At 38.7% G+C, this 16,684-nt stretch overlaps 2 protein-coding genes across 5 annotated transcripts; both read right to left on the reverse strand.

Annotated features, from left to right (window-relative positions):
• Window positions 1–1,093: 1,093 nt before the first annotated feature.
• On the reverse strand, window positions 1,094–13,090 carry mlpha (melanophilin a). 4 transcript variants are annotated; one of them, XM_086068144.1, is made up of 16 exons: window positions 12,087–13,090; window positions 11,523–11,647; window positions 10,417–10,638; window positions 10,232–10,344; window positions 9,381–9,425; window positions 8,090–8,148; window positions 7,920–8,006; window positions 6,532–6,628; window positions 6,251–6,441; window positions 5,388–5,468; window positions 4,611–4,832; window positions 3,639–3,809; window positions 2,366–2,527; window positions 2,208–2,264; window positions 2,077–2,122; window positions 1,094–1,805 (listed from the first exon to the last, which is right to left on the reverse strand). In XM_086068144.1, the coding sequence occupies exons 2-16, from the start codon at window positions 11,630–11,632 to the stop codon at window positions 1,762–1,764; spliced, it is 1,707 nt and encodes a 568-aa protein (XP_085924270.1). In that variant the 5' UTR covers window positions 11,633–11,647; window positions 12,087–13,090; the 3' UTR covers window positions 1,094–1,761. The 4 variants fall into 4 exon arrangements, with proteins under 4 accessions (XP_085924270.1, XP_085924267.1, XP_085924268.1 ...); XM_086068141.1 differs by having other exon boundaries at window positions 6,529–6,628; XM_086068142.1 differs by having other exon boundaries at window positions 6,251–6,443; window positions 6,531–6,628; window positions 11,925–13,090.
• Window positions 13,091–13,233: 143 nt separating this feature from the next.
• On the reverse strand, window positions 13,234–16,445 carry LOC147178777 (CD59 glycoprotein-like). The gene is made up of 5 exons (XM_086068146.1): window positions 16,353–16,445; window positions 16,185–16,263; window positions 15,891–15,992; window positions 14,397–14,470; window positions 13,234–14,323 (listed from the first exon to the last, which is right to left on the reverse strand). Exons 2-5 carry the CDS (start codon window positions 16,237–16,239, stop codon window positions 14,201–14,203), a joined length of 354 nt encoding a protein of 117 aa, XP_085924272.1. The 5' UTR covers window positions 16,240–16,263; window positions 16,353–16,445; the 3' UTR covers window positions 13,234–14,200.
• Between the last annotated feature and the right edge of the window lie 239 nt (window positions 16,446–16,684).

The following is a 16,684-nucleotide window of genomic DNA, read 5'->3' on the forward strand; positions in this document are numbered from 1 at the left end:
CAATTCTTCGTTATCGTTACTGTACTAGAGTAAATTCATTTTTACAGTGACACTTTTGGAAAAGCAAGACATTACCATCCATGGGATTAAGAGAATTTCTTGGAATTGATTAATGATGTTTGTCTTGTGCCTCCAGCTTGTTTATATATATATATATATATATATATATATATATATATATATATATATATATATATATATATATATATATATATATATATGTGTATTCTCAGTATTATCTTAACAAAACATACTCACCCCACCCCCATTGTATCATTAGTTAATTAAGTATTTTTGTGAGTCTTTTCACAATGTTAACAAAATACCAAACACTTTTTTAAGCATAAAAGCCTGAGCCCAAAAAAAAAAAAAAAAACTTTTATTTTTTTAATTTTTGTTTTAATTGTGCCAAGTTATCAAAACAGATACAGTGATGCATCTCAAATCGTTTTCCTCATTGCAATGAATGGGACTTCCATCCCAGCCACCCAAAAAACAAAAGCAAAAAAATGTCTAATGTGTATTTTTTTAAATAAGAAAAATAGTACTGTATAAAAGAATGTTTTATAAAAACACAGACATAAACAGAATCTAAATAGTTCAACAGTTTGTGCATCATATGTGTTGAGTCACTTCTACTCGAACTCAATCAATTAAATTGCATAATAGTCTTGTTTTTTTGTTGTTGTTGTTTTTACACCAAAGATAAAGAATATATGCCTGTGAGTATTGTGATTTTGAAACCACTGTGTCCGATGAAGAGCAACAAATCAGAGACCTGATGGCGTGACCAACCATTCAATCATTTGCTATGCACTCGCAGGACACTACTAGCGTGGCTTTAACATATCGTGCGCCCCCTGCACAGCCTCGTGCTGACCTGAGCTTCAAGAGCTTTACCGAAACTATGGCAGAATGTCCACCTATAAATTAAAAAACAATGTTTGTAATAATTTTTATGTTGACCATAATGTTTATTCCAAATGTGACTAATGTGCAAAATGCAGAGAAGAGAGAGGGAAGGCTGTATAATATATAATCTGAATAAAATTTCTACATGTTTTTCTACAGTATGAATTTAAAATCACCGATAACACTTTAAGTCAATTTTATTTTTCTAGAACCAATTTACAACTGAAGTTATCTCAAAGCACTTTACACATTGCTTGCATGCCACACATCTTGTACATGATACAGTATGTATAAGAAAACAAACTGAACTTTACAAAGGTAAGCATTTGGGCAACGGAGGCCAGAAAAATTCCCTTGAAGGGAAGAAACCTCAAACAGACGATAGAACGATGGGCACAACAACAGCTACATTAACAGCAGTAATAGAATGGACCCTGTCCATGTGGACAGCGTCCAGCCCGACCCACGGAAGCCTATTATATCAGCATTGGGGGGGGGTTCCACATTTGTGCTCTACCCCCACCCACCCCACCCCCCAAAAATGTTGAAAAACATTTAAATAAAAATCTGCAAATAGGTGAATTTGGGTACCAAATTGCGAGAATGCATGGGTCAACATTTCAATAAATCACTGCAAGTGTTAATATTTTCAAATGACCTTAGATTCTGGAACATATTTTAATATGAACATCCATACAACTTAAAGATTCTAAATGTTGCAAATACTGGATATGTCAAGTATTACATTTGTATCACTTCATTTCAGTTATTTTCTTGAAAAGACTTTAAGGAGAGAGAAAAAAGGTTTAAAACCTTTGAGACCTAACTGAGCAGGAGAAACTTTCAGCTTCAAGAGATGTTGGATTTCCATGCAGCGCCATTTCTTCCAGATTCTGTGGAGAGGAAAAAAAAAATATTTTATTAAAATGATATGCTGTATATCACTGTCATCGGGCCACACCTCCTATGTCACATATTTTTCACAACCCACACAAACTGTTGACCAATCTCAAGTGTTGAAAATGTATTTGACAATGCAATGTTAATTATTGAACAAACATTTAGGTTGGGGGGGTTTCGGAGGTTTGTGGATTCCACCCGACACCAGCAATTAATATACTGTGCACATTAATGAAATTGCAAGAACAATGTAGCCTTCCTTACTGGCAACTTGCTCTTGACTAGACTTCTTCCTCTGTGATCCAGAGACCTAAAAAAAAAAACATTTTTTTTTTACTAAAAACATTAAGATTCTGTGACAATGCAGCAAAACAATGACTTAATTTGTTCATTACCTTCTTCTTCGATCCTACAGCTCGCAGTGCAGCAAGCTTACTTTCAATATCGGATACCTGCAGAGAAAATATAGTGTCATCTTCATGATTTACTTCTCATGATAACTGCAAAAAACACTGTGATTGCTTGGTTGGTTGATGCATGTGGCCCCGCCTACCTCACTTTCAGCACTCTGCACCCTGGCGGCTGTCAGCGCCACCACGTCCTCCAGCTCGGAAAGCTCAGAATCTGTTGTGCCGCCAAAGCGATTTTTGGCACTTTGTTCGAGTCGTTGCAGCTTGGTTTCCAGTTCGTACGACTGCCCGGTGGCAATGTACACCTGTGACACACGCGTGATGTATGAGGTGGGTGCCGCACAGGCCTAAAATGACATTTTCCTCTCACGCATAGGCCTACCAAGAAAAACCTCTCACAGCGTCTAAAAAAACTCTCTCACATGAATATATTTTACACCATTAACCCTCTCATGAAAAAACAAACACTCACACACGGAGGGAAAAAAGTTTTTTTTTTTTCCCCTGTGTGAGGTCTATATTTTCCGAGTCAAAAATGTGAGTGTGCATGGAAGCACAAAACTGATAACAGAAGAGAATAAACTTAAGTTGTTTTTTGTTTAGTACATGTGCGAGGTTTTTCTGGTGAGTGTGAATTTTTTTGTGTATGTGTGAGAATTTTGAGAGAATGTGAGATTTTTTGTGTGCGTATTCAGAATTGTGACAGTTCATTTGTTATGTGTGAGAGTTTTGTTGTGTCTGAGATTTTAGTTTTTTGGGGAGATTTTCATGTTTATGACGTTTTGGCATGTGAGTTTATTTGGTGAATGTAAGAGTTTCTTTGTTACACGTGAGAGGTTTTGTTGCGTGCGAGATTTTGTTGGTGTGTATAATAGCTTTTTTTGCACGGTTGTATTTAAAACAGCAGCTTATATGCCCCATATGTGCATTCTCCCCCAGCCGGGAATGTTTGTCACCTAGCAAGAAAGTCGTTATGAAATTAAATCTGTAATTTTTCTTTAAAAGTGGTTATCCTTTCTCATTTTCATTGACAGCCTCATTTTGGTTTGACCTCCACCAAATCTGAAACATGGACATTTAGTGCTACTTATTGTTTGAATAATCAATGTTATTAACACGCCTGTGTTAGAAAATATACATGTCAGTCACATGTTCCCATACTTCTGCTCACATGAAAAGTGCATTTAAAATGTATTATTATTATTATTGAATTGAAAATTCCATTTATTTGTGTTGCTTTTTATCGCGCATTGAATGGAAGACAGAACATTACATTGCCGGAGAGCAGGTAACAACTGCCTTGGCAGAGGACTGAAGTAATATTAAAAACAAAGAAAGCTCGCTGGACCTTCACACACAAAGAGGTTAAGAAGGCGGGGTAGAGGAAAGAAGGCATGCATTTTGCTGGAGGCTTACATTTTCCTCAAGTTGCCTGAACGCCTCATCGGCTTGTTTAGCATCAGTCCCTAACATGTGGGTTCTGTCGACCGGCTCTGACAGGCCAAACTCAACCATCGCATTTTCTGTGGCATTAAGGGTTCTCAGGGCCTCAGTGGTGAGGTCACAGAGGGCGGCGGCGGTCGATCTCTGAAAGTCATGTAGAGGGACAGATGTTAGCAGGACAACACCAAACCTGCACAGCGCGACCAGCCTGAACGCACCACTAACCCTCCTCCCTTTTATCTGATAAGGATGCCTACGGGAAACTGGAACTAGATTTAAAGCAGTTTCGGTGCTAATTGAAGCTCCTCAACTCATGTCACCACTTTCTCATTATACAAATCTCATGACCAACGCTTAGAAGTGTTCATTAAACTGAGCTTCACCTTCCAGTAGAGCGACTGCTTCACTACAACATCCGCCTTCTCAGCTCTCATCAAGACCACCAGAAACATGAACTTGACTCAAAAGTAGGGATTTGTGGGCGTGTTTTTTTTTTAAAGATGTTTTAAAATTGATTTATTTTCACGATATGAAGCATATTGCGAGTTGGACTATTTTTATTTGCATGTGAGGAAACGATTAAAAAGCGATTTAGCCTATTTAAAATGCGCAAGGTGTATTTTTTATCGAATGATCATGGACAATCATTTCTTGATTTAATGAACAAAAAGGTGAAAAGCAAAGCTCATGTTCAAAAGCAAACAGAAAGTAATTTAATTGACATTGATTTAAGAAAACATTGTATTAGGATATAGAGACACTTTGATTCTGTTATGGGAACAAGCAAAAGCAGAACAGAAATGAGCTGACACACAGAAAGCTTGATGTTTGACAAACATGTCCAAATTTCGGCGATTCAATCTCTTCCTTTGACCTTAAATCCAGCTTCCTATTTCCTGTCTCCTCCCACTTTGCCTTGCGATTGAGGCAGCGTGGTCATCTTACCTTCTGTGCTTCACTTGGCACGTCATCGCTGGATGAGCTCAGGTTCTTCATAGAGTCCAGAGCGGCCGCCGCTCTGCCACTACCGATGCCTTTTCCTCTGAGAAAGGCCTTCTTGTCCGCCTCGTCATCCGATGACATGCGTTTGTTGCCTAGGTTCCCTGCCAACTCGCTCAACTTCTTCATCAGCTTCTCTTCCTCGTTCTGTCCTGATGATCCGGACGCCTGCCAAACATTGTTCATGAATTTCAGTAAATGAGAATAACTGATGGTGAATTACAGGGGGTGGCAGAGATGCATGCTAGACTGTTACAGAACATGTACAGTATGAGAACAGGACAGTGTTGAAGTTTCAAGGTCGACTTGGGACTGCATCAAGGATCAATGCTGAGCCCCTTCTGGTTTTCAAAATTGATGGACAAATTGATGGGCGAGATAGATAGATAGACAGCAATCTTCGTGGAGTATGATGTTTGGATAGGATCAGGAATGAGCTCATCAGAGGGACAGGACAGACTGGAAGATTTGGCATTCAAGCTAGAAAAGTTTAGATGGAGATGACTTGGACATGTACAGAGGAGGGACAAAATGTTGGTATAAAGATGGTGTAAATGGAGCTTTTGGATAGGAGGCAAAAAGGAAGACCAAAGAGGAGATTTATGGATGTGGTGAGGGAGAACTTGGGAAGCTAAACATAAAGTAGAAGATGGAGGCTAGGATGTAAATGAAAATAACTTGTACAGACGAGCAACTACTTTGAAGAAAGACTTCCTGTGTCACCTTGTCAGCAGGTGACATCTTTTCCTCCAAACGATTCAGCAGACCCTCGATGGCAGACATGCGCTTGCTCAACTCGTTTATCTGCAGCAGTGCAGACAAATAGGTGACATCAACACGCAGTGGCATCATGGGAAACACAAGGTTTTGGAAACAGATTTCGATCTTTAGGTAATTTGAATGAAACATCAAACAGAGACTGATCTATCTCCATGGCAATACAGTCGGGTGGCCAACAAACAGGTGTGTCCTTTATCAACTCATACTTTATTTAGGGCTCTATTTTCATAGACAGCTTAAAAAGAAACATTTCTCTCCATACATTGCGGGATTTGCACACCTGACAGCATTATTTGTTATTTTACAATTATGCTGCTAACATAGCAATTGCTAGACAGTGTCTTTAGCGCTTCTCAGTTGCTATTGACTTAGAATTAAAGGCACACAGCTGAAATAACTAATAATCCTTTTTTAGTTTTTATTATTATTATTATTAACTAGTGCAACTGAGATGTTTGTCTCTGCGCGAGTGAACACTTTGCAAGCTGTACTAAGAACTTTAATGTATAGTTTTATTGGTAGACTGGAAAAGTCTGAAAATGAAATTTTGCTGTCACTCACAAATATTGGATGTAGTGCAATTCGCTACCAGTCAAACATATGAAAACACTGGTATGCCTGTCTTCTTAATGTGTAACTTTATTTTTTTTAATCTTTCTATGTTTTTTTGGTTTTGTTTTGCTTGTTTTGTGTGTTTTTGAGAGTGGACCCTGAATCTGGAATAAACTAAATTGAATTGAATTATTATTATTATTATTGTTATTATTATTTTTTTTTATTTATGAATAGCATGATGATTGTCTTACTGGAGGGTTTTGGCCAAGGTTCTCCTGAGATGAGGCCCGGCTGTTGCGACGGCGGTGCTGGGGTGGCTGGTACATGGGCGGAAATCGCTGACACTCCTCCTCATCAGACGTGTCGATGTACTGCTGACGAGCCATCGAGCTGATCTTGGACAAAGATCGGGTCCGAACCATCCGATTCTCACCATAATCATCTGGAGCAGATAAAAAAAAAGTCCTTTGTGAGTTGAAATAAGTAAATCCTTACATTATGCAAATGTCTTGGTGGAGTTTGTATGCACTACTCATTGCGAAACGATCCAAACTTCTCCTGCGATTCATTCGTTGTTGGTTCAAGTCGTATTCTGCATCATTCCTGTATGCTCGCTCCTCCTGAATTTGCTGAGATGTACACAGAAACACTTGTTGTGTAAATTATAGTTGCCCTGAGCCAAAATATAACTGCAGCTGTAACAAAAGTGATTCCTAAATACAATTGAAAATACCAAAATAGCTCTTGAGCACCCCTAAAATGGTTTATTTTCTCTCATCCCACTATCTTAACATCAGTCTTTTTTTACATCTGTTTTTACTGTTATTTTGCTGCTAAATCTTCCTTTTAAACAGTACTAGGCTGATTATGCTCACACCACCCTGTTCCTAAAACATTTGAGCCATCTATAGAAGAGGAAAAAAGTAAGCTACATGACTCAGCAGAAATTACATCAATCATTCAAGCTAGCAAGCTAATTGCTATGACCATAGGTAGACCTAAGGTAAGTGCTCTCTTCAATTGTTATTGTTTTTTGTTTTTTTTAACTATTTACAATGTTTTCACCAGTGTTGGAGTGTGTCACTCAAATCAACACAACCCAGTTAAACAAATGATCAGTAAAAGACATATTAAAGTAAACTGATTTTTGACCAGTTAGTTGTATTAAAAGCTAACAGCTAGTATGTACTGCAAAAACGCTTACATCAGCATTGATCCTTGATTGAACCTTACTGTAATTAGAGTAATACTAGTGTTCAAATAAAATATTTTATTCAATTGAAAATGATTTATTCAGCAATATTTATATTTTCAACTGCCTGAGTTTCTGTGATGGCTGTACACGTTACACAGCATGTGATAAATAAATGTCTCATTAAAAAAATGTCTCTTAATGATTGAACTGAACCGAGTGGTGTGCAGGCAAGGCCCACAAAGCCTTCTCTGGTAGCAGAAGCATTAACGACTTAACTTGAATTGTGTTAATTCCCTCCACCCCCAACTGTCCATTATCATCATTTTCTCGTCCATTTCTTTGGCTGCCCAGCTTCCAGTAGTGTGTATTTTATATTTGTATTTATTTTTTGTCCAATCAGATTTAATTGTTTATGTGTTGCCATGTCAGTGTAGTCTGCCGAGGGCCTTCAATGCCTTAAGTGCCAGCCCTTGACACATACATAACACGCTATTAGCAATGGCTGCTTGTTTGAACCAGATTTCTGATTCACCAAACAAGACCTGCTCACTGGCTCACAGTGAAATTGGCATTTTAGCGTCCTCTGATTGGTTGAGCTAATTGCAATGGGTTCCAGGGAGGGACATAATCTGAGTGTATTTTTCTGTGTTTTACTTGTTGTAACTCTGACTTTTGTGTGTGTGTCAGTGTGTTTTTGCCAAAGGTACTGAATTTTTATGTGTTACCTGCACTGATGAGCGCCTTGAGGGGAAGTAGTCTTCTGAGTCAAAGTCAAACGGATGAACTGACAACAGGCGTTTATTTTTACGCATCTAAAAGACAATTTGTGTTAAAAACAATATCATTTTATTGCTATTGTTAAAAAAAAGAGAAGTATTGTACTGTTTTGTTTTACCGATTTGTATCGTTGCGCCTCCATTTCTCCTTGATCATCGTCAATAGCAGCGTAGTGGTCTGCAACACAAAATGATTTACACGTTACTCAGCTTAAGGTTGTGCCAGATTTGTATTACACAGTTAATGAAATCTAGCCTGGCAAGCCACACCCACTTTCTTGAACGAAAGACAGTTGGTCTGGTCACTCGGCCGGTGAAAACGATTTCAGCCAGGCTGAAATATGCAATCCAATTTGTTTATTTGCTGTGACGTATTCTTCGTGAGTAACGTCACTCTTCGGCACCGGAAGTCTATCATCACACGAATCCTCACGTTTTTACCGCAACAACGACATAAATCATTCACTGCTGTCTCTCTTCTGTCAGCCATGTTGAATTTACTCCGTACCCACCCACTGTTTACTCACAGACTTAGCCTACATAGCCTATATGATATTTTTCATATGTACGTCTGTGTGTTTACTACTCTTCCACTCATGGACTCCTCCTGCAGACTGACGTAGCAATAAGTGTGAGCCTGGAGGAAAGTCTGGTGAAACACTGAATGTCCAAAGCATGGGATAATTCCACACTTAATAAGAGGAGATAATGCACAATTTGCCCCCTGGAAAGGGTAAGTGAATTAAGTTGCACAACTGCACGCCTACAGTAAAGAAAACAAAGTTAGCTAATTTAATATAGCCTACGACTGCTAGTAGAATGATTTATAATAATCCGGTGGATAGGATAGGCGGGGGTGTTGTCTCAATCGCTTTATTGAACTAACAATAATAAAATACAGTCATCACAGGCACATTCTTTGAGCTGACCTAACAAATGTCACTCAACATACCAGTCACCATTAATAGTCGCTACTTCGCGGATGTAATCTATTTCGTGGATGCTCTGAACATAACCACCGCGACAACTGAATTACTGTACTTAATTAAAAATGAAATTTAAAAAATCGGCCTTGGCATTTTGACTTAGGTCTGCCGGCCCGGCCCAGCCCGACTCTTGCCTAACATAATTCTGCCACTGATGGTTATTGATGATGTTTCAGTTTGCTATCTATATTGGAAATAGATGAATGGACTGGCCCCTCTAAATTGTGGGCCAGTCTCTGAAAATGATCATTTAAAAGCACTGCATCGGCCCCAAAAGAGACCGGCCTACTGGGCATCTGCCCTGTATGCCAGATGGCCAGTCCAGCCCAGTTTCTCATACTGAAAAAAGGGAAGCCTTTGTGTGTTAGCAACATGGGTATTGAACATATTGTCCGTTCGAATTGTAAGTATTTTAAGGACTCACTGCTGCGGACATCGGGCATGCTCTGAGTGTCATCATCTCGTCCACCTGTCACAAAGAAGTACTTTATTAGCTGTTAGCATACGGTGGTCGATCACATTCACATTAAGAATGACATTTCAGTATATTGTGCTCTTTTTAAAATGGAAATAACAAAACATTGTCAGCATGATGATTTGATGGTCACTTGTGGGAGGACACATGAGATTCTGACAGCCAATTAAATTTGCCGTATTTGTATGCATGTAAAAGGAAACGACAAGAGCAACACCAATCCATTTTGTATTCCGCTTATTTTCATTAGGGATGTGGGTGAGCTGGAGCCTATCCCAGCTCACTTTGGGACATTTTCAGCATGAACTCATTCACTGCCATTGACGCCTATAAACGTAAAAAATTCATTTGAACTATTTCTATTAGTTTAATATTTTTTTTCACTTTTGTTAACAAGAGTATGAAAACCTAGAATTTTTTTTAATAATCTTTTTATTTTTTAAAGAAAATATTGTTAAAAATTAGGGGCGGGAGGCGATTAAATTTTTTTAATTGTAATTAATCGCATGACTTTAAAAGTTAACTCACAATTAATCACACATTTTATATCTGTTGTAAATGTACAATAATTGTTTTCCTAGGTTTCCATACTCTTGTTAACAAAAGTGGGGAAAAAATGTTAAACTAATATAAATAGTTCAAATGAATTTTTGACGTCTATAGCTGTCAATGGCAGTGAATGAGTTAATGAACTACTCCAGGGGGAGTCACACTTACACATAAAGAAGATTTATAGTTATCAATGGACTTAACATGAATGTTGTTGGAATGCAGGAGTTAGACAGAGTAGACCCACTCACCGTCTCCATTCAGTCTCTTGTACAGTGACCTCATCACCTTGGCACTGCCGAAGCGCTTAAAACGGTTACGGATGTTGTCATGGTACCACCCCAGGGTGCCGATCTTCAGAACCCTGCAGGAGTGAACACACCATTGAGTATGGTAGAACTGGGCCGTACTGGAAATACACGCACACGTGGCTCACCTGGTCATGCGGCAGTTGTCGCACACCCAACCGTGCTCCTTCTTGTTGTAGCGGCTGCATGACTTGCAGATGAACAAGCGGCAGTCCAGGCACTGCCGCTTGCTGTTCACCAGGAACTTAAAAGGTTGCAGGCAGCGGATACAAAGCGAGTCGGCCACGTTGTTCTGCCCGCCCAGCAGCTCCCGCTTGGTGTCCTCCTTCTGGATGGAGTCCTTCAATTTGCTGTGAAACGATAGGAGCTTATTAGTTCGGTGCAGTGGCGTGCAAAGGTGGGGTGGGGTGGGGGTGTGTGGGGGTGTGATTCACAGCTCCCCCATCTCGTTTTTTAACATGAACTGATGAAGCCCGCTCAGAGATGCAAAATGTCTTCTAGGACAACCAGAGCAGTCCGGTTGCAAATCTATGCAATGTTCTGAGAAGTTTGTGATAAATTAGAAAACAAATAGCAAAATAATGGAATAAAATTTTTATTTTTTATTTAATTGCCAATTGATAATGGAAATAACCAATGGTACACGCATTGTTTGTTCTTCACGTGACTGAAAAACAACTCCGAATCTGACATACAGTATATCATTCATGAAAATCGAATTGTGTTCGTGATAATCGAATTGTGCCCCTTGAAATCCAGATACGCTTGTGATGACAGCAATTGTGAATGTGATAATGAAATTGTAGATGCTATCATCAGAACTAGGATTTTTACATGTCGGTTCACCTACATTTCTTCCATGGAAATGTTATAATTGTATTACAATTGAATAATCCTGTGTTTGTGTGTGTATGCGCCCCAGGTCTGATAAGATTTTGAGTCTGCTGTGGAGACACAAGAGTGTCTTTGTGGCCTCTCCGTGTGACTGTCATGATGTACTGCAGCTTTCACGCTCACATTCCTCGATTGTTTGCATGAAAACATGTCGCATGACTGCAGTCCAAAGATCTTCAGCAAGTATCGTTAAAACTCAAAATTGATCATGTCACATTTTTAAACTCAAACTCACCACTACGTAAGTTTATATTTGTGATATAACCCAATTTGGTTGCATGCGCACCATACAATGACAAAATGAATGTATGTTTCCGTCACTATGAACAATTAGACCCACCCAAGTCGATCTTCCTCGTTTTTCCGCAGGTTGAAGTCACGTTGAATCACCTCCCAGACATGTTTCGCTTCTTCATCGGTCAGGCGAGACAAATCCAGTTTATGCTCCATGATGAGGTCACCTCCCTGATGAAGTAAGAAACAAGGCCACTGTCATCTTTTTTTTTTTTTAAATGTATTATTATTATTAAACATTTAATCATTGCATTGCAGCAACAATACATTTTCCATCAACTATTTTTGAAACACTGCTTGGGAAAACACTGAAATCGTAATAGCTACAGAAATGATATGTCCAAGAAGGCAATAACAACAGATAAAATAAAAAATGTAGAAATAACTCATTTAAATGTTTAAAATAGAAGTCTCTCCAAAACACTTTCAAAAAAGTTTAATGAAATACCAGCAAAAGGCATCAAAATCCTCCAACTTAAAAACCTGACTAAAACAAAAGGCAATAGAACCAACAAAGTCACAAAGGTGTGATGATGATGATTCTGGTTTAGAGTTGAATTTCATGCATTTGGATTTAAAAGAAAAATAGAAAAGAGAAGAGCAAACTCACCTCAGTGCTGCTGCTGAATCACCCAGCGTTTAACTGAGAAGGTCAGCTGATCACATGTTCACATCCTCCTGACATCATCAGGATCAGGCTCACAATAAATACTTTGTTTGCTAAACGGGACACTGAGGAGTTCAGGTATCTACTCGGGTCCATTAAGAAAAGTATTTTTCAGACTGTTCCAGTATTTATTTGTAATTGACAGTAAAAAATTAATTCCTATTACTGTACTTTTGCACCAGGGCGCATTTAAGAGACAGTGCTTGTACTTTTACTTGAGTAAACTAATCATATCAGTACTTCTACTGAAGTGTCTTGTCGACCAGAGGCTTTTTACAGTAAGGGTAGAATGTGGGTACTTTTACCACCTTTATGTATTGGTATTACTTTTGATTCAAGCAATATCGGTTATAAAGCCACCTACTGACACACTAGACTGAGCGTGACAACCAGACCTTGCCTCATGGCTGCCTGCTGTTGCCTAACAAATGTTCATGCCACATTTCTTGAATTTGTCGGTTATGACGAGTTGAATGGCCTCTCGCAGGCAACACCAGCAGCATTGAGGGGGGGGGGGGGGGGGGTGTCACCGACTACTTTTGTGGTTTTGAAAAATTGATAAATTTGTTTAAAAGATACCATTTTTGTGTGACAGTGCTTGGCCCAATACATTTCTTGGTCCAATTTGAATTGATATTTACACAGCCCTCATTTGCAGGAAGTGGCAACTAAGCTTAGAATGTCAATAGTGTCATCACAGATAGACAGAAAGTGTCACAGAAAGGCAAAAGAGTGTATATCCTTGTAATAATAACTGACACATAATAATAATTTGTAAACATATCTATTGTGAATTTTGCTGTTCCGGACAGCAAGTTGTACAAGTAGAAGTACTGAAGAATTGAGCATTTTAGGTTCAGGCTGAAATTTGTCAAAGCGTGGTAGCATCGACAACACTATATAATTCATCATTTTCCCCACTAGGTGGTTCAAATACACCCGTGTGGTTGTAGCCAGTTGCATGATGGAATCAATGGGGAAAAAATGCAGATGCCTGTTTGGTCACATTGCTATCATCTGCAATAACCAGTTTTTTTTTTTTAAGATAATGGTTCAAATAATATTTTTATCTAAGACTAGAACCCAAGTATAGTGATAAATTATTTACATCTACCATTTATTTTGTTTACAGTAGTTACAAGCAAAATGACAACATTTCAACGTTACATAAACATTTAAGTACAGGTGTCAAACTCAAGGCCCGCGAAAGCTTGCCACAATTTTCAAAACTCACCTTAAAATTATAACCAAATGCAGGGGCAATTATGGAATATGATCAAGCAATTATTCCCACACTGAACATGTTAGGTGAGGGATAAGAAGTAGACACATGACAAGTCCGCAAACAAACACAGTGCAGCTCAGCTTCTGGCTAGCAGACAACATCATGGCTAGCCATAGGTTTTTGTGTGCGTGTGTGTTTTTTTAAGTAAAGCACAGTGCAAACACAACTTCCAGTGGCATTTAAACAGCCTAATAAGCCAGCATATTTATTCTGACTGTTACTGTACTTGTCTGTGTCATTTCCCAAAATGAAAACCAGCTATTGATATTGCACTTTCCTAAAAAGAAAAGATTCAGGCTGCTGATGTTTTATTTTAAATAGCATTAAATCTGTCTGTTTACACAAGAGATTAGCAATTTGTTTTGCATTTTGTTCCCTTACTGCATTAAACGTGAAACAAAACAATGACCTTAAAACCAAGGTACAGACCAAAATGTGATTTTTGGTGTACAGTTATACCCTCTTACATATTTATGCAGGTTTACCATGATAACCAGTCCCCTGCAATTAGGTGACTTTATGAAATCAACTCTTGAACTATGTTACTATTCTTTGTTCTCATCCCCATGAGACAAGTCTTGAAGTGCTTGGGTTTTTTTTTTGCCCAGTGTTCAACATTAATGAAATTGAGACCAAATTAAAACTCTGCAAACATCAGTGAGTTTTTATAAAAATAAAAAATAAAAAAAGACACCTGTCCAACCAATAATCAGCTCCCCATGGACATTGATGGCGTGACAGTAAGCTGGGATCAGTCGTCAAACTGGTGGCATTAGTGGGTCACCCACCATGTGGCGGCTACGGATGCCAGCAAACCAATCAGAGAGCTGGCTTTGATAGAATGGGCGGAGTTACACAGATCCGAGTTGCAGCACTTGAATGTAAAACTGGACACCTAAGAACCAAAAGACAGGGATCAATATTTTCTAAACACCGTGCTTCTTCACGGGTTAATTTTGTTTTTCTACCTGTGGGAACATCTGTCCTAGTCGGCTGTACTCGCAGTCTGAATACTTGAGGCACTGGCGGAAGGTCATCCCACCTGGAACACGTGCACAAAAGAACCAGTAGAACCTCTCGTCATCATACATAACTGAACACAGTTCGGATGTGCCTAGCATTGAAGAACACCCAAGAACTTCCTATTTGAGAAGCATTGCATTAGTATACATTGTACGTTCTTTTTTTTTTTCAAGGTGACACCTTGTCCCTTTTCACCTTTGTCTCTTATATTGTTAAAAATACATCTGTGATTGGCTGGCGACCAGTTCAGTTGTGTGGGTTAGGCTCCAACTAACCCACAAGCCAAGTAAGGATAAGCAGCACAGAAAATGAATGCAGAATGTTCCCTACTTTTGATCATTCTATGATTAAAAGTAAATTCTGTGAAATGCAGAAATACAGTAGGTGAAAACACAATTTATGACGACACACACACAAAAAAAAGTAGGTTCGCTAGCAAACCACTTTATCATTTTAGGCAAAAAAAAAACAAAGGTACTTGAAGTACGCCGCCAATATGATGTTTATACGGCACGAGAAAAAGCAGGAAGTTCTGAGCCTTTGGCAGCCATGTCAAGACTTAGCAAACAAAATAAAAGTGAGTACCTTGTAGAAATGTTTCTTTTCAATTTAAATCCAAAACTAAAAAGTGTTGATTCTCGATAAACCCCATTTTACCCAAATATATTTTTTAGATTGCAATTTGCTGGACTTTAGAGCCAAAAGGTACAATTTGATGTAAACCGTAATATATTGATATATTTAAACAGCTGAAATTGGAAACTACAAAATCATAAAATAATACCCATTCTTGGGAAGCTTCATTTGTATCAACACAGCTCAAATGTTTCAGAAAAAGGAAGTGGTGGACACAAATGTCCAGCATGCAACTTGAGAATACAAATTACAACTGCATGCATGTGCAACAATTTGTAAAAGTGAGCGTCACAATGGCACAAAATACAACCAGAAAGTTCTACTTATATCTTGGCACTGTGCTCTCCTTTAAGGCCCATTGCCAAATATTTTCTGCCCGTCTTGGGATACAAATGAAATATTTCGTGGCAAGTCAGAATTTTCTGCAGTATATCGCTATCACTAACCTACAATATCACCGTAGTAAAAACATAATTTCAGCAAAATGTATGTTAAACACATATACTTGCAAATACTGTAAAAGGGTACACTAGGCATTAACTGAACGTACCTTTTTATGCCACGTGACCACGCATTCTTTCACTGCCCAGCAATTTAGTTTAGTGCGCCCTTTTACCTTAGTAACGCTACATGAATGTGAGTGCCAACATGCACCAGAAAGTCACAGATGCATTTAATCATGCGACAACGGGCATGAACAGTTAGGCATGGTGTAATAGTAATACCCGTAGCAATGGTGATAATGAGCAAAGTAAGAAGTTGGGGCATAATAATAATGTTTAAAAAATGCAATTTTTCAGCACCTCTCTCTGTCAGCGTCAGACAGGCATCGTCATAGCTGCAGTCTCGTTGTTTGGAGCAACTGGCTGTGTAATCTTTACAACTGTAGCAGCGAATTGCTGAGCCTGAAACACAATTGTCACACATTTCACATCACTTGCTGTTTTTTTTTTATGTAGGTTTCACAAAAAGAACATGCACATTTAGAAGAATAGCTTGTGTTTGATTGACAAGGTCGTCGTTGTTTATCAACGACTTACTTGTTATTCAACAGTACAGTGCAGCACAATAGGAAAAACCTAAAGAATGAAACATACCAAGTCCCATCAGAGTGAAGCAGGTCAGCAGAAAGATGCTAACAGAGAACTTCATGTTCACCTCAGCCCAGCTCGAATTCTGAGAGGACAAATATATCACGTTGTTCAGTAAGTATAAACTGCAAAACAATAACATTGACTTTTCATAGTGTGTAGTGGAGTCCTCACCCAACTGCAGAACTTGAGTGATGCCAAATCATTCGCCAACTGACCGAAACCGTAAGGGGCTGAAAAATTAGGCTCCGAGGCCACACCCCCTGGGAGGAGCCTGTAAGAGCAGGTTGGATTGGTTGAAAGAGACAAATGTCAACATAGATATTCATTTCAAATCGACATAAGGTTTTGTTTGAAAGATTTTTTGTTATCACAGTGCTTGATCATGGTGTTGAATGGACCAACACATTTAATAAATATCTTAACTCAATTAGAATGAGTATTTCAATAGTCCTTGTTGACATCATGAGCCGAAGACCCCACCTAACAATCGCCAGTCAGCTACA

Source organism: Leptonotus elevatus, chromosome 2, assembly GCF_054856555.1.
Source record: "Leptonotus elevatus isolate MCC_2025b chromosome 2, RoL_Lele_1.0, whole genome shotgun sequence".
NCBI classification, from domain to species: Eukaryota; Metazoa; Chordata; class Actinopteri; order Syngnathiformes; family Syngnathidae; genus Leptonotus; species Leptonotus elevatus.

Coding starts and splice junctions, on each gene's coding strand:
- LOC147178777 (XM_086068146.1), bottom strand. CDS start 16,239: ATGAAGTTCTCTGTTAGCATCTTTCTGCTGACCTGCTTCACTCTGATG. Junction 15,993..16,184: donor CTTCACTCTGATGGGACTTG/GTATGTTTCATT, acceptor ATTGTGTTTCAG/GCTCAGCAATTCGCTGCTAC. Junction 14,324..14,396: donor TAGGACAGATGTTCCCACAG/GTAGAAAAACAA, acceptor TTTGGTTCTTAG/GTGTCCAGTTTTACATTCAA.
- mlpha (XM_086068141.1), bottom strand. CDS start 11,632: ATGGAGCATAAACTGGATTTGTCTCGCCTGACCGATGAAGAAGCGAAA. Junction 9,426..10,231: donor CAAGAGACTGAATGGAGACG/GTGAGTGGGTCT, acceptor TCTTTGTGACAG/GTGGACGAGATGATGACACT. Junction 6,629..7,919: donor CAAGGCGCTCATCAGTGCAG/GTAACACATAAA, acceptor TGTACATCTCAG/CAAATTCAGGAGGAGCGAGC.